At 43.4% G+C, this 25612-nt stretch overlaps 1 protein-coding gene across 2 annotated transcripts in view; it reads left to right on the top strand.

Annotated features, from left to right (window-relative positions):
• Positions 1–25612, top strand: part of hmcn2 (hemicentin 2) — a 63022-nt gene that overhangs the window by 30774 nt on the left and 6636 nt on the right. For both annotated transcript variants that reach the window (XM_014171852.2, XM_014171851.2), the window contains exons 38-69: positions 132–293; positions 560–673; positions 783–979; positions 1129–1210; positions 1327–1458; positions 1602–1745; positions 4943–5102; positions 12517–12641; positions 12755–12938; positions 13086–13183; positions 13295–13573; positions 13720–13910; positions 14008–14089; positions 14199–14335; positions 14444–14585; positions 14709–14853; positions 15009–15136; positions 15345–15501; positions 15605–15726; positions 15821–15985; positions 16095–16202; positions 16349–16483; positions 16598–16732; positions 16890–17159; positions 17291–17481; positions 17561–17774; positions 18002–18136; positions 18251–18441; positions 19756–19837; positions 20044–20214; positions 20386–20538; positions 20720–20857. In XM_014171852.2, the coding sequence (XP_014027327.2) occupies positions 132–293; positions 560–673; positions 783–979; positions 1129–1210; positions 1327–1458; positions 1602–1745; positions 4943–5102; positions 12517–12641; positions 12755–12938; positions 13086–13183; positions 13295–13573; positions 13720–13910; positions 14008–14089; positions 14199–14335; positions 14444–14585; positions 14709–14853; positions 15009–15136; positions 15345–15501; positions 15605–15726; positions 15821–15985; positions 16095–16202; positions 16349–16483; positions 16598–16732; positions 16890–17159; positions 17291–17481; positions 17561–17774; positions 18002–18136; positions 18251–18441; positions 19756–19837; positions 20044–20214; positions 20386–20538; positions 20720–20857 (4869 nt within the window). The remainder of the gene's footprint in view (positions 1–131; positions 294–559; positions 674–782; positions 980–1128; positions 1211–1326; positions 1459–1601; positions 1746–4942; positions 5103–12516; positions 12642–12754; positions 12939–13085; positions 13184–13294; positions 13574–13719; positions 13911–14007; positions 14090–14198; positions 14336–14443; positions 14586–14708; positions 14854–15008; positions 15137–15344; positions 15502–15604; positions 15727–15820; positions 15986–16094; positions 16203–16348; positions 16484–16597; positions 16733–16889; positions 17160–17290; positions 17482–17560; positions 17775–18001; positions 18137–18250; positions 18442–19755; positions 19838–20043; positions 20215–20385; positions 20539–20719; positions 20858–25612) is intronic.

Raw genomic sequence — 25612 nt, 5'->3', positions numbered from 1 at the left:
CAAATATAATCATCTCTTCAAATGCCACATCAAACAGATTTCTTCAATTCACACAGGAAGGACAGAGATATCCTGTGACTGTGTTTATGTGTTAGCTGAGTGTGAGCTGATGTATTCCTGTTCCTCTCCAGTTCCCCCAAGGATGGTAGCTGGCAGGGAGGAGGAGGTGAGTGTGATAAAGGGTCACATGGTGTCCATGCTGTGTGACGTCCAGGCGTACCCTCCTCCAGAGATCACATGGACCAGAGATGGACAGGTCCTCCAGTTCAGCACGGGCATCCATATCCTGCCAGGTCAGAGCTGGCTCCTCAACACACTGCCCAGAGCCTATAACACACTCCATAACTCATTGTGTACTCAATCGGCCAACCATACACAATAAACGCATAGCATTTCAAAATGCATTTTATCTGTGATTTGCCTACTGTACACTGTCTTGCTGCTGTTCTCTGCTGACTTCCTCTGATACCTGCCATCTAGTTTACTGTACTGTCATTCTGATTAATTCTCTGAACATAAACTATGCCTTCTGAACTATGTATTGTTGTCTGTACTGTAGGAGGTCAGATGCTGCAGCTGCCCCGGGCCAGACTAGAGGATGCAGGACAGTACGTGTGCACTGCCACCAACTCAGCAGGCCAGGACCAGAAGAGCATCCTGCTCAGTGTCTATGGTGAGAAACATCATAGTACTGTGCTGCCCTCATCAGTGTCACACTTCACTTGCTACAATATCTGAATTAGCACTTAAATATTGTCTATTTTATTTCTATGGGTTTACAGTCCTGCCCACGCTGAAGCCCCGCCTTGACTCTGAGTCAGAGGTCCTGACCCCTCAGGTGGGGTCATCTGTCACTCTGCGCTGTGAAGCTCGGGGCATTCCGGCGCCTGAGGTCACATGGTACAGGAACGGGCTGCAGCTGGCAGCTAGGACTGGACTGAAAGTGGAGCAGCATCAGCTGGAGATCATGGGAGTGCAGGTAAACACACTGTCATCACCTTCAGTTGGTGCTATCCTAACTGCTTTAGAGGAGTTAGCACTGATAAGTGAGGGCTTGAGATTAACCCTGTTTTAAGCATTTTAAGCATGTTGTTCTGTTTCATGCTGACTATGGTTCATGGTCCATAGGTGGCTGATGGTGGAATGTACATCTGCAAGGTGTCCAATGTGGCTGGACAAGTGGACAGGACCTTCCGCTTGACTGTTCATGGTGACTTGCCCTTGCCATGCCCTCCATTTGATCTGTTTCTTACATATGGTAATACTGGCATATCAGATGTCACAGTATAATGAATCTCATCGTTTCTATTCTGTTCTCCTCCTTAGTACCCCCTGTCCTGGATGGACCTCTTCATGAGTCCCTCACCCAAAACCTGGGCTCCCATGTCACCTTGCTGTGTGAGGCTACAGGGGTCCCAGTACCCAGTATAACCTGGCTGAAGGATGGCACACCTATTGGTAAGAAGCTGAAGTTTTATAAATTAACTGTGACAAATTCAGTTTTGACAAGATCACATTTTAACACTTGTATTAATGCATTTGAATGAATGATACCTCCAGCTGCTGGTTTAGCCTGACCTGTGTGGTTATTTCTTTCCCAGAGAGCAGTCTGCAGTGGCAGTGGTCGGTACGAGGCAACAGGCTGGAGCTGGGTCCTCTGACCCTCTCTCACGCTGGAACCTACACCTGTGTGGCCAAGAACAGGGAGGGACAGACTCAGAAGGACTTTGCTCTCACAGTACAAGGTAGGCTACAGACTCTCCCACAACAGTGGCAGTCGGTTACGTTTAAGATGAGGGAGGATGATTTTTTGTATTTTTATAAGCATGGCTTTATTTCTATTACAGCATATTGGATGACAGTCATTCATATTACATTCACCCAGTTCAATGTAACATCAATAGATTTAGGCTACTACATGATACTCAAAGTTTCCCTATAGCCATCATGAGGTTGCTACAACATAGCCTATGAATGAAAGTTTACAACGGTGCACACAGGTCGAAAGAAAGATTTGAGGAAACAGTGACAGATTGACAGACAGTCCAATATCGCCTTGCACACTCTTGCCTGCATCTAGCTGATCTAGGGTGTAATCATTAGTCCAACAGTTGCAAACTAGAGTTCCTGTTGTACAAATTCAGGTATGTTTATCCATGTTTCGTTTGCTTCTGTTTGAATACACCCCTGATCACACGCAAACAGTTCATTTTCATAGCCAGATACAAAACAACTCGTTGTATTCCTTCTCGCATCTACGCGCTCTCCTCCTCTCACCTTTTCCCTTCGCTTGTGGACATCAATGCACAACACATAAGCTGTCTGTGACCAGGCGATTAAACCTTTTCAAGCCAAACCTTCATATCATAACCGCTACACAGCCTACATTGTTGTCAACATATTAGCAAAAGTAACATCATAGTCAGCATAGCTAATAGAACTAACGCGTTAGTAAACTTACTATAATCATGTAGTACAGTCAGTAAGCAATTAACAGTTACGCCGGTGGGCCCCAGTGGCAATAAATTAGTAAAACCAAAGCTTACCTTGACTTGGAAAAGTTCCAGTGTTGGATAGACATAGCCAGCTAGCCTGTTAGGGCTAGGGGGCAGTATTGACACGGCTGGATAAAAAAACATACCCGATTTAATCTGGTTACCACTCCTACCCAGTAACTAGAATATGCATATACTTATTACATATGGATAGAAAACACCCTAAATTTTCTAAAACTGTTTGAATGGTGTCTGTGAGTATAACAGAACTCATTTGGCAGGCAAAACCCTGAGACATTTTCTGACAGGAAGTGGATACCTGATGTGTTGTATTACCTTTAAACCTATCCCATTGAAAAACACAGGGGCTGAGGAATATTTTGGCACTTCCTATTGCTTCCACTAGATGTCACCAGCCTTTAAGTGTTTTGAGTCTTCTGGAGGGAGATCTGACCGAACAAGAGCCATGGAACGATGATGGCCCATTAGACACCTGCGAGCGAGTTCATGTTGGGTACCCTCGTTCCAATACGTTATAAAAGAGTATGCATTCGTCCACCTTGAATATTATTCATGTTCTGGTTAAAAAAGGCCCTAATGATTTATGCTATACAACGTTTGACATGTTTGAACGAACGTAAATATATTTTTTCCCCTCGTTCATGACGAGAACCCAGGCTGGCTTAGATTTTTACATTTTTTTTTTTACATTTTAGTCATTTAGCAGACGCTCTTATCCAGAGCGACTTACAGTAGTGAATGCATACATTTCATACAATTTCATACATTTTTTTTTGCTGGCCCCCCGTGGGAATCAAACCCACAACCCTGGCGTTGCAAACACCATGCTCTACCAACTGAGCTACAGGGAAGGCTTAGATCATGTGCTAACAAGACGGAGATTTTTGGACATAAATGAGGAGCTTTTTTGAACAAAACTACATTCGTTATGGACCTGTGATACCTGGAAGTGACATCTGATGAAGAGAATCAAAGGTAATGGATTATTTACATAGTATTTTCGATTTTAGATCTCCCCAACATGACGTCTAGTCTGTATCGCAACGCGTATTTTTCTGGGCGCAGTGCTCAGATTATTGCAAAGTGTGATTTCCCAGTAAGGTTATTTTTAAATCTGGCAAGTTGATTGGGTTCAAGAGATGTAAATCTATAATTCTTTAAATGACAATATAATATTTTACCAATGTTTTCTAATTTTAATTATTTAATTTGTGGTGTTGACTTGACTGCCGGTTATTGGAGGAACGATTTCCTCAACATCAATGCCATAGTAAAACGCTGTTTTTGGATATAAATATGAACTTGATAGAACTAAAAATGCATGCATTGTCTAACATAATGTCCTAGGAGTGTCATCTGATGGAGATTGTAAAAGGTTAGTGCATAATTTTAGCTGGTTTTATGGTTTTGGTGACCCTGTCTTTGAATTGACAAAACATTACACACAACTCTTGTAAATGTACTGTCCTAACATACTCTAAATTTATGCTTTCGCCGTAAAACCTTTTTGAAATCGTAAAACGTGGTTAGATTAAGGAGATGTTTATCTTTCAAAGGGTGTAAAATAGTTGTATGTTTGAAAAATTTGAATTTTGACATTTATTTGGATTCAAATTTGCCGCTCTTGAAATGCACCTGCTGTTGATGGAGTGCACCACGGGTGGGACGCTAGCGTCCCACCTAGCCCATAGAGGCTAGCTAACATAGCATGCCACTCTATTTGAGTCGGGTGTTTGAGTAGGTTAAACTAGCTAGCTGCACTAGCTACCTAAGTAAATTAAAGTGAAAGTTACATTTTTGGGGGAAAATATAGCTAGCTCTCTCTCTCTCTCTCTCTCTCGCTCCTCCATTTAAAAAAAAACGTAATTTGTTCAAAACTGTTCAACTATTGTCTTTCTCTCTTTGAGTCAACTACTCACCACATTTTATGCACTGCAGTGCTAGCTAGCTGTAGCTTATGCTTTCAGTACTATATTCATTCTCTGATCCTTGATTGGGTGGACAACATGTCAGTTCATGCTGCAAGAGCTCTGATAGGTTGGAGGATGTCCTCAGGAAGTTGTCATAATTACTGTGTAAGTCTATGGAAGCGGGTGAGAACCATGATCCTCTTAGGTTTTGTTTTGAAGTCAATGTACCCAGAGGAGGACGGAAGCTAGCTGTCCTCTGGATACACCATGGTGCTACCCTACAGAGTGCTGTTAAAGCTATATTGCAAGACATTCTGGTTTAATAACTTATTTGGTGACATGAGAATATATTTAGTGTAGTTTAATCTAAAAAGGATAACTTTTTAAATGTTTTACCGCCATTGTCCCTACACATTGTAAATTAGATTACACCCAAGAGAATCACATTTTGTGAAGAGAATCAAAGACCTTTTGCATGTCAGTGTTGTGAGTCATAGTGCTGGTCTTTTGTTTCAGTGTCGCCCACAATCCTGGACTCTGGCCATCCATCTGACCTGAGTGCCCCAGTGGGTGATGAGCTGACTCTGGAGTGCAAAGTGACAGGGACACCCACACCCCACCTCAGCTGGCTGAAGAATGGAGTGACTCTGGAGGGCTCAGACACCCAAGAGATAGAGTGAGTCCCTCTCACTTACAATTTCCAGCCTAAGTACAGTTGAAGTTGGAAGTTTACATACACCTTAGCAAAATACATTTAAACTCAGTTTTTCAAAGTTCCAGACATTTAATCCTAGTAAAGATTCTCTGTCTTAGGTCAGTTAGGATGACCACTTTATTTTAAGAATGTGAAATGTCAGAATAATAGTAGAGAGAATGATTTATTTCAGCTTTTATTTCTTTCAATACATTCCCAGTGGGTCAGAAGTTTACATACACTCAATTAGTATTTGATAGCATTGCCTTTAAATTGTTTAACTTGGGTCAAAGGTTTCGGGTAGCCTTCCACAAGCTTCCCACAATAATTTGGGTAAATTTTGGCCATTCCTCCTGACAGAGCTGGTGTAATTGAGTCAGGTTTGTAGGCCTCCTTGCTCGCACATGCTTTTTCAGTACTGCCCACAAATTTTCTATGGGATTGAGGTCAGGGCTTTGTGATGGCCACTCCAATACCTTTGTTTTCCTTAAGCCATTTTGCCACAACTTTGGAAGTATGCTTGGGGTCATTGTTCATTTGGAAGACCCATTTGCGACCAAGCTTTAACTTCCTGACTGATGTCTTGAGATGTTGCTTCAAATTATCCACATATTTTGACTTCCTCTTGATGTCATCTATTTTGTGAAGTGCTCTAGTCCCTCATGCAGCAAAGCACCCTCACAACATGATGCTGCCACCCCCGTGCTTCACGGTTGGGATGGTGTTCTTCAGCTTGCAAGCCTCCCCCTTTTTCCTCCAAACATAACGATGGTCATTATGGCCAAAATGTTTGATTTTTGTTTCATCAGACCAGAGGACATTTCACCAAAAAATACGATCTTTGTCCCCAGGTGCAGTTGCAAACCGTAGTCTGGCTTTTCTATGGTGGTTTTGGAGCAGTGACTTCTTCCTTGCTGAGCGGCCTTTCAGGTTATGTCGATATAGGACTCGTGTTACTGTGGATATAGATACTTTTGTACCTGTTTCCTCCGGCATCTTCCCAAGGTCCTTTGCTGTTGTTCTGGGATTGATTTGCACTTTTCACACCAAAGGACGTTCATCTCTAGGAGACAGAATGCGTCTCCTTCCTGAGCGGTATGACGGCTGCGTGGTCCCATGGTGTTTATACGTGCATACTATTTTTTGTACAGATGAACGTGGTACCTTCAGCCGTTTGGAAATTGCTCCCAAGGATGAACCAGACTTGTGGAGGTCTACAATTTTTTTCTGAGGTCTTGGCTGATTTCTTTTGATGTTCCCATAATGTCAAGCAAAGAGGCACTGAGTTTGAAGGTAGGCCTTGAAATACATCCACAGGTACACCTCCAATTGACTCACTATTATGTCAATTAGCCTATCAGAAGCTTCTAAATCCATGACATCATTTTCTGGAATTTTCCAAACTGTTTAAAGGCACAGTCAACTTAGTGTATGTAAACTTCTGACCCACTGGAATTGTGATAGAGTGAATTAGAAGTGAAATAATCTGTCTGTAAACAATTGTTGGAAAAATGACTTGTGTCATGCACATAGTAGATTTCCTAACCGACTTGCCGAAACTATAGTTTGTTTACCAGAAATTTGTGGAGTTGTTGAAAAACGAGTTTTAATGACTGTAAACTTCCGACTTCAACTGTATGTGTATCAGTGTTATTCTCTTAACAGGGTTCGACATACAGGGCTGCCTGCTGGCCCGGGGAGGTTTTGGAAACGCTCAGTCGAGCATCCCCATCAGTGGCCCGCTTGGGCCAGTGAAGGAAATATTGTAATAAGGCTATTTTTAAACTAGGCTATATAACTGATTAAAGACAAAACAAACAGATTAAATCCCTTAGCTGTCTGTTCCTTATGTCAATTATTTATCACCAGTGGTGATTCTATCATGTAAATCTTGGTGGGGCAAGCTCCAACAAAGTATTTTAGATGCATGCCTGCAAGCCACTACACAACACAACACTAAACAATACATTAATTGCACTATAACAGTGACAAATGGTGCCCACAAACTGTTAGGGCCTACATAAAGCTGTCCCAACAGCAGTCCCAACACCTACACTTGGCTATCAGCGGTGCCTTGTCTGGCAGCGAATCAGTTCATTCAGTATAATTTACTGCCTTTAAAAAAAACATACAGTACCAGTCCAAAGTTTGCGCACACCTACTCATTCAACGGTTTTCTTTATTTTTACTATTTTCCACATTGTAGAATAATAGTAAAGTCATCAAAACTATGAAATAACACATGGAATCATGTAGTAACCAAAAAAGTATTAAACAAATCAAAATATATTTTAGATTCTTCAAAGTAGCCACCCTTTGCCTTGATGACAGCCTTGCACACTCTTGGCATTCTCTCAACCAGCTTCACCTGGAATACTTTTCAAACAGTCTTGAAGGAGTTACCACATATGCTAAGCACTTGTTGGCCGCTTTTCCTTCACTCTGCGGTCCAACGCATCCCAAACCATCTCAATTGGGTTGAGGTTGGGTGATTGTGGAGGCCAGGTCATCTGATGCAGCACTCCCATCACTCTACTTCTTGGTCAAATAGCCCTTACACAGCCTAGAGGTGTGATGGGTCATTGTCCTGTTGAAAAACAAATGATAGTCCCGCTAAGCGCAAACCAGATGGGATTATCGCTGCAGAATGCTGTGGTAGCCATGCTGGTTAAGTGTGCCCTGAATTCTAAATAAGTCACACAGAGTCACCAGCAAAGCACCCCCACACCATCACACCTTCTCCTCCATGTTTCACTGTGGGAACCACACATGCGGAGATCATCCGTCTCACAGTGGTTTACATTTACATTTTACATTTACATCATTTAGCAGACGCTCTTATCCAGAGCGACTTACAGTAGTGAATGCATACATTTCATACAATTTCGTATTTTTTTTCTGTGCTGGCCCCCCGTGGGAATCGAACCCACAACCCTGGGGTTGCAAACACCATGCTCTACCAACTGAGCTACAGGGAAGGCTTGGTTGGAACAATAAATCTCATTCCACTGGTGTAATGTCCATTGCTGTGGTTTCTTGGCCCAAGCAAGTCTCTTCTTCTTAATGGTGTTCTTTAGTAGTGGTTTCTTTGCAGCAATTCGACCATGAAGGCCTGATTCACACAGTCTCCTCTGAACTGTTGATGTTGAGATGTGTCTGTTACTTGAACTCTGTGAAGCATTTATTTGGGCTGCAGTTTCTGAGGCTGGTAACTCTAAGGAATTTATCCTCTGCAGCAGAGGTAACTCTTCCTTTCCTGTGGTGGTCCTAATGAGAGCCAGTTTCATCATAGCACTTGATGTTTTTTGCGACTGTACTTGAAGAAAAGTTCAAAGTTCTTGAAATTGTTTGGATTGACTGACCTGCGTGACTTAAAGTAATGATGGACTGTCGTTTCTCTTTGCTTATTTGAGCAGTTCTTGCCATAATTTTTGGTCTTTTACCAAATAGAGCTATCTTCTGTATACCAACCCTACCTTGTCACAACAGCAACTGATTGGCTTTACCTTGTCAACTCGGGGATTCGATCTAGCAACCTTTTGGTTACTGGCCCAACGCTCAAACCACTAGGCTACCTGCTGCCCCGTGAAGCTGGCTGAGAGAATGCCAAGTGTGTGCAAAGTTGTCATCAAGGCAAAGGGTGGCTACTTTGAAGAATCTCAAATATAAAATATATTTGGATTTGTTTAACACTTTTTAGGTTACTACATGATTCCATATGTGTTATTTCATAGTTTTTGATGTATAAACCCTGGAATGAGTAGGTGTGTCCAGACTTTTGACTGGTACTGTAGAAGATATGGCTGACTTGCTTAAACAAATGTGGTTTCTACTGACAATTGAGATGTACAAACGATGGCATAAGAGGACGACGAGCGGATAAAAGGCAATCCGTAATTTTCGATTAAGATATTAATGACCGAGCTAGGATGGACTTAGTTAAATTTAACTATTTGTTCAGCACTTTTGAAATGTACAGTGACATAATTCAGAAAATGGGCCTTTCTTACAGTATTCTCCCTGTACACTAAGTCAGAACCATAGGATAAATAAAGGGGGCATATAAGCAGACAATGAAAGCTCTTACAATATTCGATGATGCCCTTTCTCTAAAACAGTTTATAGGCTACATGTGCACCACCAAGTCAGAACAGTAGGCTATGTTATGAGGGGGAAAGGGACCAAATTATTAGGGTGAGGCACATGGGCTACTAACAGCTTACGACACAACATACACTTAGTATTACTTTCTTAGCTACAGTATACATATCTCCCTGGCATATTACATCCTTTACGCAGCAGCATAAAATACATTTTTGGATTCACCTTGTTGTGCTGTGCTTCCTTGAGCAGGAAGGTGGCGCGGCGGTCCTTCGTTGGCAAATTTTGTCATCAAAGTCTGGCATTCTCTGAATTTATGGTGCTTTCAAGACAACTTGGAACTCGGCAAAAAACAAGGTTGAATCATGATGTCAGTGATCTTCAAGTCAGAGCTCTAGAAAAAGGCCAGAGTTCCTGACTTGGAATTCCGAGTTGGATGACCGTACAAAACATATTTTCCCAGTCGGAGCTTGTTTTTTTCCCTGAGTTCCTAGTTGTCTTGAACTCACTGAAGTCTGAGATTTCCCAGTTCTGAGTTTCCAGTAGTTTTGAATGCGGCAGAAGTCATGCTGGATTGACAGCATGGCCAAAGTTGAATGTTTATCCTTTTAAGCTTGGAAAAGAGACCCTTAAACCCAGACTTGGACCACACACCCTCTCCACTGAATAGCAGGCTAGTGATTGCTTTGCAACGCTTGCAGTTAGCCACTGATTCCTTCCAAACCACTCATTATTTCCAACATGTCGTGTAATGTTTATGTCCAATGGCCAATGAGCACCGATACGTTTTATCTGTAATTTCTCTTCATATGATAAGGATTGAAAAGGATTTGCCAGTAGATTGTAGACTTGGTTCATGATGACTGCCAGCTTGCTAGCTAAGAAAGTATGATGAAAGTATGATGTTGACATGATCAGTCCAATCAAAGCTACGGTAGATATAATGTGATTTGACGTTATTTTATCTGTGGCCTTGAGCCTTCTTGGGTGGGCATTTCTAATGTAACTCTATGTCAGCACCCAAGGGGCTTGAATATTCGAGCTCTCCCAGTAGATTTTGCGGTGACGTAGTATCCGCATGAGTGACAGAACACTACGCCAATCACAGCGCAACTAGAGAACATTACCAACCTCCACGCTCTGTATTTTCCGCTGGCTGCCCCACCTCCACAGAAAGCACTGAGCTAGGCTGAAACACCTGCATCTTGGAGCTGCCTTACACAAGGAAGCATAAAAGAGACCATGTTTGTATGCAGCTTTATTAACTGAATTATTATTATTATTTTTTACATTGTTTGAAAACTGTTATGTGACACATATTAATTCAAACTCATATGCAAAACAGGCACACAAAAAAAGAAAGCTAAACAGGTGGGGCTCAAAACAGTTGGGGTTAGGTCGGGTCGCATCTGCTTATCACATTCGTGGTGCACACATAGCATTGTTAATCTGTCGGGCAGAGAGCAAATACCTTGGAAAACAGCTTGTTGTTGCATGGAGCAGCTCACCGAAGACCAACAGCTGTAGGGGTAGGTAAGATGTTATGATATCTACCAGTAAATGATAAGGCAAGAATAGGTATGCAAACCAGGTATTTAAAAAGTTCCAAGTCTTGGTTGAATATTTGCGATGTGCAATTCAGTCATAATGGACTAGCCTACCTTGAAATTCAGATATTTCCTCTAGGCTATTTGGTCCTTGAAAAGTCAAGGAAGTTATGGTAGCCGATTTAGAGGTTCTACTGCTCCAATATAATTATTCTGTGATTTCATTTCTGATCAGTTTTCATGAGAGATGTAGCCACGTTCGTTTGTTTCCCGCTGTTTAAATTAAAGGGTGTTGTGAAGATATTATGAGCAAGACAACATTGAATGTTGGCTTGAACTTTGTTTTCCATACAAAGCGTTTCATTTCAAATTGAAACCGATTTTTGGTCGCCTGCTAGTTTTTAAAAGTTCTTCAGGATTGGTGGGTCCCCTGCGGGACGGTTGAGCTAACGTAGGCTAATGCGATTAGCATGAGGTTGTAAGTAACAAGAACATTTCCCAGGACATAGACATATCTGATATTGGCAGAAAGCTTCAATTCTTGTTCATCTAACTGCACTGTACAATTTACAGTAGCTATTACAGTGAAAGATTACCATGCTATTGTTTGAGGAGAGTGCACAGTTTTGAACATGAAAAATTATTAATAAACAAATTAGGCACATTTGGGCAGTCTTGATACAACATTTTGGACAGAAATACAATGGTTCATTGGATCAGTCTGAAATGTTGCACATACACTGCTGCCATCTAGTGGCCAAAATTGTACAAATGGTTAAAAAATAATAATAATAATAATTTGTATTATCTTTTACCAGATCTAATATGTTCTATTCTCCTACATTCCTTTCACATTTTCACAAACGTCAAAGTGTTTCCTTTCAAATGGTACCAAGAATATGCACATCCTTGCTTCAGGGCCTGAGCTACAGGCAGTTAGATTTGGGTATGTCATTTTGGACAAAAATTGAAAAAAAGGACAGATCCTTAAGAGTTAAACATGATACAGTAACCCCTCAATAACTCTTCAGCATCTCAAATGGCGAGACTGACCAGTGACCACATGGACAGACTTAATTAGTGAGTTTGTGTCAGGAGCAAGATGTCTATTTAGTCAGGCAATGCCCACATTATTCTGACATATTTTAGAATGTAAAAATGCATTATGCTTAGTGGTAATGCATACTTTTTTTCTATAGGCTATTACAACAGTGAAATATAAAATGTTGGTTCTTGAAAATTACAATTAAGTGATCAAAAAACTAATTGAAAGACCTTGAATTTGACTTGCCAATGACTGTATGAACCTTGTATTGGCTACTTGCTTAGCTCGCAAATGAAAGAGAAAAATCACCTGCTATTGAAATTATGCTACATCATTTGCTTTCCTGTCAGATGTTGATATGGCTGTAGGTATCCTAGTGGTTCGCGCATTGGGCCAGTAAACGAAAGGTTGCAGATCGTATACCCAAGGCGACAAAGTGAAAAATCTGTCGATGTGACCTTGAGCAGGGTTAATCATTCTAATTTGTTTCAGGGGCTCTGTACTACTATGGCTAACCCTGTAAAGCAACACATTTCACTGCACCTATGTGGTTTATGTGACAATAAAATGGTTTATATTTTTTTTCTTTCTTGGAGAGGCCAGTAGCCTTCAGTTGGCGCTGGACCTGTGTGACACTGGCAAATTTACCTGAATGTCCATCCCTGCTTCGTAATCACTGATGTGTGTGTGTCCTGTGTAACAGCATATCCCCTGATGGGAGCACTCTAACCCTGCTAAGGCTGAGGCCTGAGGACTCTGGGACTTACACCTGTCTGGCTGTCAGCCCTGCTGGCCAGGAGAGCAAGATCTTCACCCTCCTTGTACTAGGTCAGTTGTCTTTTGTCTACCTGTTAAAGAAAATATTTCCTAACTAAGTTAGTACTGAGCTTCCTAGAAACAATCTGGATTGTTGGTAATAATGATTGTGTAATTCCGCACAGTGCCCCCCTCTATCTTGGGCGAGACCAGTGCCCCTAGAGAGGTGCAGACCACCCAGGACAGTGTGGTGACCCTGGAGTGCCAGGCAGCGGGTAACCCTCCACCTCAGATCAGCTGGCTCAGGAATGGACGCCCCCTGCTCCTCTCTCCACGTATCCGCCTCCTCTCTGCAGACACTGTACTCAGGTAAGATTCTTTACATGGCAAATGTCTAGTTTGGTTGCTTTCTCACAAAACTGCCTTAATGAAGGAATAAACAGGATATTGTTTTAGTAAGTATGCCTGAGTTTCAGGTGAGGTGAAAGTGAATGTGTATGCCCTCTGTGTGTGCAGGATCTCTCCAGTGCAGCTGTCAGACTCTGGGGTCTATACGTGTGTGGCACGCAGTCGTGCTGGCCTCGCTGAGCTTAACTTTGATGTACAGGTCCAAGGTACTAACTTATACTCCCCACCTCCTTTTGATGAATACACCACTGAGCTGTAAGTGCTATACCTGTAAACGGATGTCTGTCTGCCTGCATGTCTGTCTGTCTCTGTCTCAGTTCCTCCGGGTGTGGACCGTGTGGAGCCTGTAAAGCCGGTCACAGTGGTGCGGGGGTCCCTGGTGACGCTGACCTGTGAGGCGCAGGGTGTCCCCCCTCCCTCCTTGAAATGGCTAAAGGACGGACAGCCTCTGTCCCTGCATCGCAACCTGCTGCTTGACGGCCAGGAGACGCGGCTGCAGCTGCCTGACGTGGGGCTCTCTGACAGAGGCCTCTACAGCTGTGTGGCGAGCAACCAGGCTGGCAGCAGCACCAAGAGCTTCAACCTTACTGTGTTGGGTGAGCAGTCAGAACAAACATTCTCCATTCACCCAAACAGCACCTACGCACAGATGAAAAGTTGAAGCTCCACTGAAGCAATAGGAATGGGATGTCATGTTAATATTTGTTGTTTAACAATGGTGTCATTTTCTATTCTTGTACAGAGCCTCCAAAGATCTCCATCAGCTCTCCAGAGGAGTTGATGGTGGCCGTGAACACTGCTCTGGAGCTGGAGTGTACTGCAGAGGGCGTCCCTTCTCCTACCCTCAGCTGGCTCAAGGATGGGCGCCCTCTACAGGGAGATAGTGAGATAGTAGAGGAGGACGGGCACTTCCTCAGGATTACCAAAGTGCAAGTAAGTCACAAACGTAATGACACAGCATTTAGTTGACATTCAGACCTCACTGCTATATAATGGTAAACACCAGATCATCAGATATCTCTGTTGTTAGGTGGAGGATGCAGGTCTATACACCTGTCTGGCTAGCAGCCCAGCAGGCGAGGATGGAAGTAACCACTGGGTCCGTGTTCAAGGTGATATATGTGTTTCCTAGCTGTATATTGTCAATCCTGCCAATAGATAGCAAAGTACTTATAAATCAAATCCTGATCCTAATCATCAACGCTTGTTTCCCTGCTCCAGTTCCCCCAACTCTTCTTGGTTCTGATGATGTCAGAACGTTGTCAGTCCCAGCCAAAGGACACCTGACTCTGGAGTGCCAGGCTGACAGTGACCCTCCACCTGACATAGAGTGGTACAAGGACGACGTGAAATTACAGGTCAGACTGGACGTCATGCAAACAGAGGGTGGCAGGAATCACATAATATAGTACATAACGTTATTGACTCTCTCTTTTTCTGTCTCCCTCTTTCTCCCCTGGTCCCAGCTGGGGGGTCGTATCCAGAGGCTGGCTGGGGGTCAGTACCTGGAGATCCAGGACGTCAGGCCTCAGGACAGTGGCCAGTACAGCTGTGTGGTCACCAACATGGCTGGAAGCACCAACCTCTTCTTCACTGTGGAGATCCTCAGTGAGTTGATAACATGATGAGTTAAGAAGAAGATTGAGATCATGCGTTCAGTGATATGGAATAGATCTGCAGAATAAACCTCAATCAATTATAATGTGTATTTTCATGTCTCTTTCCCCCCAGTGCCACCAGTCATCAGAGAGAGCAGCTCTGTGGTCACTGCACATATCAGTCAGGATGCAGTCTTGCCCTGTGAAGTAGAGGGGGAGGCCTCACCTACAATCCTGTGGAGGAAAGATGGCATCCCTATTGGTCCTGACAACAACAAGTAAGGGCTTCCTGCTTTTTGTTCCACTGACTTAGCTGATAGAGGTTATTGGGATACTGTCTTTACACATAAAGCAGAATGTGTCATCTTCTGTATGACTATAGATGTGTAGATTGTCAGGGGAGCTGACTGATTGTGTGTGTTCTGTGTCCCAGGTACACCACGCTGTCTAAAGGCTCTCTGCGTGTAAAGGCTGTTCAGCTGAGTGATGCTGGACGCTACTACTGCACAGTGTCCAATCAGGCCGGATCAGATCACCATGGGATGGACTTACGCGTGTTTGGTAAATAAATACTCAATAAATACTCAAATAAAAACTCAAAGTAAAACAGAATCACACCATAATACAGTAGATTTACCTTTTTACATTAACATTTTGGATCAGACACTCTTATCCAGGTTTTCAGCCAAAGCATTACAGTCAGCACCTTACAGTCAGATTGGTTTGTATGCCATACATATGTATTTTGTTATGACTTGGGTCCCTGTAGTTGGTCCCTCGATCAACCCTGGTCCCTTCAACGTGACAGTGACCACAGGGGTGAGAGCCGTGCTGAGCTGTGAGGCCACAGGTATACCTGCACCTAAAGTCACCTGGAAGAGGAATGGGACTCCCATAGACCTCAAACAGCAGCCTGGCACATACAGGTACGTGAAGCAGAATGGCCTGTCCTCCTGTGAATTATAACACAATGGACATACATACAAAGGATTCATTTTGAATTATTGTGTGTGACTGTTTTGTTTCAAGGTTACTCTCCTCTGGATCTCTGCTCATTTCCTCTCCATCCAATCAGGATGAGGGATACTTTGAATGCACAGCAGCCAATGAGGTTGGAGAGGAGCGCAGTGTCATTGAGGTTATCCTACAAGGTATTGTTGCTTTTAGGTCCTAATCCAACATTGGTGGAGAGCCATTTCATCTAAGATAAAGACAGACTGAGATTTATTCTCTCTTTCCCTTTAGTCCCCCCCACCATTGAAGATAACATCACAACAGTCATTGCTATCAAAATGGCCCCTGTGGTGCTGCCATGCCATGCCCAGGGCCACCCAGAGCCCAGTGTCAGCTGGACCAAGAGTGGAGCCAAGCTGGGCTCCCGAGGGGGGAGTTATCGGGTCCTGCCCACAGGTAGGTCCAACTGCTGCTCAGAGTGTAACATGGTGCTATGACCATCAGTGATTCTGTCATGTTAGTACTTTGGTTTTCATTGTTGTGGTACTGTATTATTTGGATCCAGGGGTGCTGGAGATTACAGCTGCTACCCCCAGTCATGCAGGGAGGTACACCTGCTCTGCCCGGAACCCTGCAGGGGTGGCCCACAAACACATCACTCTCACAGTGCAAGGTGTGTCCTCGGGTGGATTGTTGTTAAGGTTATACAGTAATGGTTCATGTTTTTGCTTTGTAACGCTCTGTCTTAATTTGACCATTTAACAATGGTTAGTCTGTATGTGATAAACCACGTCAATGGATTTGCCCTCTCCCACTCAGAGCCCCCTGAGATCAGGCCCATGCCAGAGGAAGTCCAAGTAGTGTTGCATCATGGGACGGTTCTGCCCTGCGAGGTGAAAGGTTTCCCTCGACCCTCCATCACCTGGCAACGAGAGGGTGTTCCCATATTAACTGGTGAGAATGTCCTCTTTTAAACACTTGATCAGAAATCAAGCCATTATATAACACAATGGTCAGTTATACTCTGCTGCTTCTGAATAGTGATGTCTTCTTTCTATGGCTCTACAGGTCACAGACTGGCTCTCCTCTCAAATGGAGCTCTGAAGTTCTCTCGGGTCACACTGGGTGATGCGGGCACTTACCAGTGCCTGGCACAGAATGAAGCTGGCACAGCAATGGGAAGGACACGGCTCATGCTGCAAGGTAACACACTACACCTCTACAGAGCATAGACATTTTGTTCGAAAAGTATGGAGGCACTTGTTGATAATTCATTGAATGCTTGTGGGCCCCAGAGAAATGTAAATAATGCATATCTCAATAGTGAAATGTTCGACTATGTGTGATGGTGTTGCTCCAGTTCCCCCAGTACTGAGTGTTCCTCGTGTGGAGTACACGGCCGTGCTGGGCCAGCCAGTGAGCCTGGAGTGTGTGGCAGATGGGCAACCCCAGCCGGAGGTGTCCTGGCACAGGGAACGCAGGCCCGTCACAGAGGGGGCACACATACAGCTCTTTGCCAACGGCACCCTGAGGATCGCGGCCTCACAACGTAGTGATGCTGGCCTGTACACCTGCTCTGCAAAAAACCTTGTTGGCAGGGCCAGCCATGACATGAGGCTTGTCATAATGAGTGAGTGGATAGGAACTGAGGGCATGAGACAGATTTAACCGTAATTTAACCTGACATTAGGATTAACAGTGTCTCATAGAATGGCGTAACTGATTTGCCAGTAATAAACAGAGTCTTTCTCTCTCTTCTAGTCCCGCCTATGATTCCTGCTGCTCAGCCAGAGCTGTCTGTCGTCCAGGGCTTCCAGGCCTTGTTGCCGTGTGCGGCTCAAGGTTCGCCAGAGCCCAGGGTGTCATGGGAGAAGGACAATAACACCGTGCCCAACCTGCCTGGCAAATTTACTGTTCTGCGATCAGGAGAGCTGATCATTGAGAGGGCAGAGGTCAGAGACATTTCTACTTTACAGTGTATAATCAAGGTGATTTAGGTGAAGATTCTGATCAACCTTTTGGCCCTTGTAGCCAAGTGATGGTGGTGTGTTCACCTGTGTGGCCACCAACACAGCAGGCACAGTGAGACAGGACACCCGCCTGTCTGTCAACATGAGGCCCGCCTTCAAGGAGTTACCTGGTGACGTGACCCTGAACAAAGGCCAAAGTCTCAGCTTGTCTTGCCATGGCCAGGGCACCCCTACCCCTGTCATCTCCTGGACCGCTAACAACAGCCCCTATCCAGGTACTCCACTGGCTCCGTATTCTGTTATGATTGATATTATGTAGTCATAGGTATATAGTAATAATGATCTTGATTGCTGCAATAGTCTCTCTCTCTAAATCTATATCTATCTATATCGATCTCTCTCTCTATCTCTCTCTATCTCTCTCTCTATCTCTATCTCTCTCTATCTCTCTCTATCTCTCTCTCTATCTCTCTCTATCTCTCTCTCTAACTCTCTATCTCAGGTTCCAGTGTGGATGAGGCAGGCAGAAGCTCCTTGGTCATAGAGAATGTGACCATGAGTGATGCAGGAACCTATGTGTGCCTAGCAGAGAACAGTGTGGGCACCATTAGAGCACTCTCATTTGTCCGCATTAGAGGTGAGCACTTTGAAGACATGACCAGAGTTTAGACTGTTTATATTTGTATTAGTATTGTTCTATTTCTTGATAGGGGTACACACTGTATGTAAGGGATGTGTCATGTCTCCTTAGAACCTCCAGTTTTGAAGGGAGAGGCCCACATCTCTCAGACTGTGGCCCAGGGTGGCACAGCCATGCTGGACTGTCCTGTCCAGGGAAACCCCAGTCCTGTCCTCCGCTGGCTCCGTGACGGCAGACCCCTTCTCCGCTCCCTTCGCCTGCAACCCCTCCATAATGGCTCCCTGGCCATCTACAGCATCACGGTAACACATCACGTGTCCCATCTGTCTCCCTCAGAAATATTTTTATCCAGTGTTCGTTGAATTGGAGAGTTCATATCTTGAGTTAAAAAATGTCTGTACAAACAAAAAGAGAGTAGGCTTACACAAGAAATGATGGACAATTCTGAAGTCAGCTTAAGAGTGAGAGGATGGACCACTGACTGCAGTCAATCTGCATTCCATCTGCAATCCTGGGTCATGGAACATTGTGTGACCTACAGTAACTGCAGTGTCCGAGTCTGGCCGTAATCAGATTGGCGTGAGTTCAGTCAGAGGCTAACAGTATTAGCTAGAGAGGGAAGGAGGGAGCTCAGATATGGATGTTCCCAGGCTCTCTCCCTGTTCTGCCGGCTGTAACGTTGTTAACTTCGTTACCTCTATAGTTGATGCTGTAATAGTACACCCTGCAGCTGACACTTTCTCAAAGACAAAAAGTTCTTCTCACAGAGAGCTCTGCGATACTCTGTTGTCATACTGAGTTATTGCAAACGAGCTAATGGAAAAACCTTCAACTTTCCTTTTTAGAAAATGTCAGCTTTTAAATGCGTCAATGAGGGATGTAAGTTCCATAAAAAAAATCGGAAATGTGCATCAGCCTTTTTCAACAGAAAAAAAATGAAAACAGTCTGTGGAACACAATGTTTATTGTAGAGTTGACTGACGCACTCAAAGAAACTCAAACGGGACTTCTTTGGACGGCAAGACTTTATTCAGCAGCATTCAACAGTACACCATACTTCAGCATATGGAAACGTATTTCTGACCAGTCAGTAAGCTAACACACCCTTTTAGAAACTTTGAAACAGGGCAGGACCTAAAAGACTCATCCCTTGGTCGTCATACCAGATTGTTACTTCACTGAAGGATATAATGCTGACAGGTTATGATGATCAGTTTGGAAATCAAGATCACCTATTTTCTTTTATCTTAGACATACACAAAGTTGATACATCGGATTAAACAAAGATGTTTTAAGACATCATCAGCTTGATTTATAAATGTCTTAGTTAATAATTGGCCAATTAATGCAGGTTATTGTTAGTATATGAATATGACAAGTACAGCTTCTAGTAGAAGCCTACACACTTTTCACAATCTTCACACACACACTACACACTCACATTTAGCTGAACCACTGGGGTAATTTCACTACATTCTATGATGTTATTTGGAAGAGTGAAAGGATGAGGGTCCTCGCCAGCATAGCAATCCTCATATTTGAGAGGAACAATAATAATGTGCTTGTGTTAAATGTGTTTATGCCATAACATGTCTATCTGTCGCCATCGGTGTCAGAGAGGAGATGCAGGGGAGTACCAGTGTGTGGCTGAGAGTGAGGCTGGAGTCGCAGAGAGAACCGTCTCTCTCAAAGTACAGAGTAAGTTATGTGTGGACCATGAACACAGTCACACCAACATCCATATACTGTTGTCAAAATATGAAATAGGAGTATTCTTAAAATTACACACAAGGGCACACAAGAAAATTAAACCTTCTGTCGCGCTCAACTCTGGTCAAGAAAAGCAATGGATTGTTTATTTCATTCTCTAAATGTATTCTCTCTCTCTCTCTCTCTCGCCACAGTTAAGGGAGGTTACTCTAATTGGGAGGAGTGGGGCCCATGCAGCACCACCTGTGGAGTAGGGGTTCAGGAGCGAATCAGGTTATGCAACAATCCAGAGCCAGTCAATGGGGGGCGATCATGTGATGGTCCCAGTATGGACTCCAGAAGATGTCAGACTGGACTCTGTCCAGGTACGGCTGATTGAACTGATCTCCTGTCACTCCAAACAGATGCGGCTGAATTTAACAATGGAATTATATTATGTAAATAAAAAGTTTAGTACTATATTCCCCTCTCTCTCTCTTCCTCTCTCTCTCTCTCTCTCTCCCCCCTCCATCTTTCTCTATGTTTGGTGACTGAAGGGGAGGCCCCTCGTAAGGCCAGGGGCAGCCTGATAGGGATGGTGAATGATAGGGAGTTTGGGGTGTCGTTCCTGGAGGTTAACATCACAGAGAACCTAGAGGAGGGAACCAGCACCCTGCAGGCCCACCTGGACAACATCCCCCCTAGTGTGGGTGAGTGTGGGAGAGGATTCTGTTAGAAATACCAATCAAGTCAGTAACTTAATCAAGTTGTGAAGACGTTGTGGATATATCCCTCAGTCACTGTCATTGAGCATGTCTGTACCCTGACCAATCATACTCTTCTTAGAGGTATTTCCATATAAGCTGTGGTCTTACTACTGATGTTTTGCAGGTCCATTGCTGCGGGCGCTCGTGTCTGTGTTTGCTCCCATCTACTGGACCACAGTGCTGCAGACTGGAGCAGCCAGGAACGGCTACTCACTGACCCAGGGCCTGTTCAGACAGGAGTCCCAACTGGAGTTTGACACAGGTCAGTTAAGAACAGATACAGTTACATCCTGCAAAATAACCTGCATTGTTTTACTCTACTTCAAATGTAGTCCTACAACAGTGTTTGTCTCTACTGAACTGAATTTTCCCTTTAAATCTGTACAGGTGTAGGATCTTACATTTACATTTTAGTCATTTAGCAGACACTCTTATCCAGAGCAACTTATAGTAGTGAATGCATACATTTCATTAATTTTTTTTTTTTTTTTTTTTTTTTGTACTGGCCCCCTGTGGGAATTGAACCCACGATCCTGGCATTGCACACACCATGCTCTACCAACTGAGCCACAGGCTGGGTTTCTGTACAGCACTTTGAGATATCAGCTGATGTACGAAGGGCTATATAAATACATTTGATTTGATTAGAGTACAGTACAATACAGTACAACACAGTAGAGTACAGTACAACACAGTAGAGTACAAAAAAGTAGATATGTTCAATATAGTATACTGTACCCTACTCTAGTGTGCTCTACTGTACTGTGCTCTCCAAACTTGAGAAACATCGTCTATGATTGGTTCAGATTTGGTCAGGCAAGGGCGGGCTGACCAAATGTTTCATCAAATTACATTTTTTTAATATTTTTTTGATACTTCAAGGTGTCTTAAAATACCAAATCAAATAGCAAAATGATCCCTGGTATGACCATCTTAAAACAATTCCATATAGCTTAGTAGAACCCCCCCCCCAGCTTAGACAGGGCTTAGAAACTTGTCAGACTTAATTTGCCCTAACAAAAAAATATATCAACCCCTACACAAATGTCCATTTTAATTATCATCATCACAATAATTCAGATTTCCTCTTGCTGCAGGATTATTTTCCTGACATTATAAAGTGGTCAAATTAAGATCCTACATCTGTACGTTGTAAGAGAACCAGCAGAGGGCATATTTCTCCATGACTGCAGTTAATTACATTTACATCATTTCATCATTACATCTTATCCAGAGTGACTTACAGTAGTGAATGCATTTCATTTCATGCATTTAAAAAAAAAAAATTGTACTGGCCCCCTGTGGGAATCAAACCCACAACCCTGGCATTGCACACACCATGCTGGCGTTGCAAACACCATGCTCTACCAACTGAGCCACAGGGAAGATAACTCTGGCACGCCACTGGCCATCTTCAGTAGCCGAGGACACATTGTCAAGAAGATGCTCTACACTTACAGAGACAGAGAAAATTACCAAGACTCAAACTCTCCTTTTAGCTGATCATCGGGTTCCAGGGCGGTCTCTATGACCCGCTAACCAATCTGGTGCACCTGGGGAGGAGGGACTATGTATGTTGTGGTGGCTGGGAGGTGGACCACTCCCAACCATAACCTGTGGATGGAGCTCAGCATCAACCCCAAGCCTTTCAACCTCTACTCCTTCAACAACAGCTGTTGAAGAGTTACAGGATGTCACCAAGTTACTACAGATATTAGCAGTTGGTTGCAACTGTTTGGGTTTCAGCTCCACAATGTTGTCCCTGGTTATCCCAAGCCAGAGGTGGAGAGCATGGAGCAAACCTACGCAATGATGAGGACTCAAACCAAGACACAAGACTGGGACCCTAGTAAGGTTCTGTTGGGTATCCAGTGTGAGTTGCAGAAACACCTGAAGAACTTAATCTCTCTGGACCGGCTGCCTATGAGTAAGGTGAGTGGTCAGCTGGGGGCGTGGCATGGCTGGAGGCCCCGCTTCTCTGCCATCTCCTCCATCTTTAGTAAGGGCGTCAAGTTTGCCATCAGAGATGATGTCGTCATCTCCAAAATCATTGGGGTTGCTAGCGAGGACAGCCTGCGTGTGGCTGCAGTTCTAAACCACGCAGTCTACCTGTCAGGCCTGCACTTCATGGTGGGCATTCTGGATACTCACTACTTCATCAAGCCTGACCTTTTGGAGGGGGACCTGGGAGTAGTCGGCCACACCGGAGTGGGTCGCGTCCTGGACAACGGCGTCAACATGACCTTGTCCCAGATGACGACTGTGGTGGGAGCTTCGCTGACATCCAGATGCAGAACAGGACATACTTCAACATCCTCTACGGTGTCACGGAGGAGGAGAAGGAACATGTGCTGGAGGAGGCCCTGCACAGGACCGTGGAGCAGGCCTGGGTCATACAGCACAGGAGGCTGGAGGAAGGAGAGAAGGGCTCCAGGCTCTGGACACAAAGGGAAAGGGGATGGTTTCCATGTGTTTGATGCCATTCCATTTACTCCGTTACAGCAGCTTCCACTGAACAATGTTGTGAATTGCTCTCATTTCAGTTTATACAGTACATATCTGTGATCTGTGAAACTGTAGTGACAGCTACTGTCTTTTTTTGTGACTACAAGACTCACTGGCATCTGGGATTTTGCTTCTTCCTGCTTATTTGACATTCTGGTGGTACAATGGAATAGAATGTGTGAGTTTAGACAAATGAAATTGTATATAGCAAGTGCTTTATTAATCTCGTTAATCCGATCAATAGAATTGATCGCTGGAGTTACACAGAGCAACAGGAAAAAGTATTCAAGCTGAACCTGTACAGTATAATTTACTTTTTAACAAATTGCTTATTGTAAAATATGTACTGTATTATCTGGGTGGAGCTCCTTCCATATCATGAAAAGTATTATTTGTATTATTTATTTACTGGACTAGAATATGGAGCTTGCAGGGCAGACTATAGTGGCCTACACAAAGTGCTAAATCATAGTGTAAATACAGCAAATAGCTCATCATATTGTAATTCACAGGTATTACATTCATTGTACCTTAATTATCCCGATGCCATTACAAGGCTGTCCTTACCAGTCCCTGTTCAGTTAGACAGACGTGTCCTAGTAATAGAAATATCCGAGCTAGCAAGTCAATTCGCAGACAGTACAGAAGATAAGTCTCACTGAGTAATCCAAAAGTATTGAATTAGTTGTAAGAATCAATGGTTTGCGTGGTACAAAAAAGGTGATAAGCTGGTAAAAAATGTCCAAATCAAATGTAATTGGCACGTACAGTGAGGGAAAAAAGTATTTGATCCCCTGCTGATTTTGTACGTTTGCCCATTGTCAAAGAAATAATCAGTCTATAATTTTAATGGTAGGTTTATTTGAACAGTGAGAGACAGAATAACAACAACAAAAAATCCAGAAAAACGCATGTCAAAAATGTTATAAATTGATTTGCATTTTAATGGTTTGCATTTTAATTTGCATTGACTTGCATTTTAATGTCCTCAAATACTTTTTTCCCTGACTGTACACATGGTTAGCAGATGTTATTACGAGTGTAGCAAAATGTTTGTGCTTCTAGTTCCGACAGTGCAGCAATATCTAACAAGTCATATCTAACAATTCCACAACAAATACCTAATACACACAGATCTAAGTAAAGGAATGGAATAAGATTATATAAATATATGGATTGGCAATGACAGAGCGGCATAGGCTAAGATGCAATAAATAATATACAATACAGTATATACATGAGATGAGTAATGCAAGATATGTAAACATTATTAAAGTGACTAGTGTTCCATGTATTAAAGTGGCCAATGATTTCAAGTCTGTATGTAGGCAGCAGCCTCTCTGTGCTAGTGATGGCTGTTTAACGGTCTGATGGCCTTGAGATAGAAGCTGTTTTTCAGCCTCAGTTCCAGCTTTGATGCACCTGTTCTGACCTCGCCTTCTGGATGGTAGCAGGGTGAACAGGCAGTGGCTTGAGTAGTTGTTGTCCTTGATCTTTTTGGCCTTCCTGTGACATCGGGTGCTGTAGGTGTCATGGAGGGCAGGTAGTTAGCCCCCCCGTGATCCGTTGTGCAGACCGCACCACCCTCTGGAGAGCCCTGCGGTTGTGGGCGGTGCAGTTGCCGTACCAGGTGGTGATACAGCCTGACAGGATGCTCTCAATTGTGCATCTGTAAAAGTCTGAAGGTTTTAGGTTCCAAGCCAAATTTTCTTCAGCCTCCTGAGATTGAAGAGGCGCTGTTGCGCCTTCTTCACCACACTGTCTGTATGGGTGGACCATTTTGTAGGACACTTAAAGTTTATCAAGTGGGTAGAAGTATAGACTAATAATCAGGAGCGGGAAGTCAGAGCAAGGTGAAAAGCAGACAGGATGACAAATTCACAGTGGGTGTCTTATAAGAGCCTGAGTGTATACTAGTTACAGGTCAAATGTAGTAGATGTGGAGGATGATTTTTCAAAGAGAAATGCACACAGAGAGAGTAGCTGTTTCCCACAGATAAAATTGACTGGAAACAACAGCAATGTTTCAATATTTGTATGTATTTGGTCTGTGCTTAATTTACTACAACAAAGTCACATTGTGTTACAGCATTAGTCATTCCCATGCCTCTGTCTAGTATTCCACAGAAATTATCTGAGGAAATTCGATGTGCATAAGAGTACACCGTTTTCACAACAGCTAAAATATTTTCCATGTAGCCCCAGTTAAACAAGCCTTAGTAAAGCAATGGTTTACGCCGTCCTTCGAAACCTCTAAGAATCCTCCTTATTTCCTAAGACAGACATTCATGGTAATGAATTTGAAGTATTTAGTATTTAATTTATTTTTGATCAGAGTATGACATGTTTGGATCCGAAGAAATTTACAAGGTAAAATGTTGTCTCGTCATTCACCCTCACGCGTTTCTCATACGCACAATTTGGTTGTATTGTTGTTAAGTATTTTTGTAATTTGGATGTGTATGGTTTGTGTGCTGACATTTTGTTTTCTATGCTTTTCATACGTAAATGA

Source organism: Salmo salar, chromosome ssa24 (genome assembly GCF_905237065.1).
Source record: "Salmo salar chromosome ssa24, Ssal_v3.1, whole genome shotgun sequence".
Lineage (NCBI taxonomy): Eukaryota > Metazoa > Chordata > Actinopteri > Salmoniformes > Salmonidae > Salmo > Salmo salar.
The sequence above is the reverse complement of the archived record's forward strand: the minus strand, read 5'-3'. Positions and strand labels throughout refer to the sequence as shown.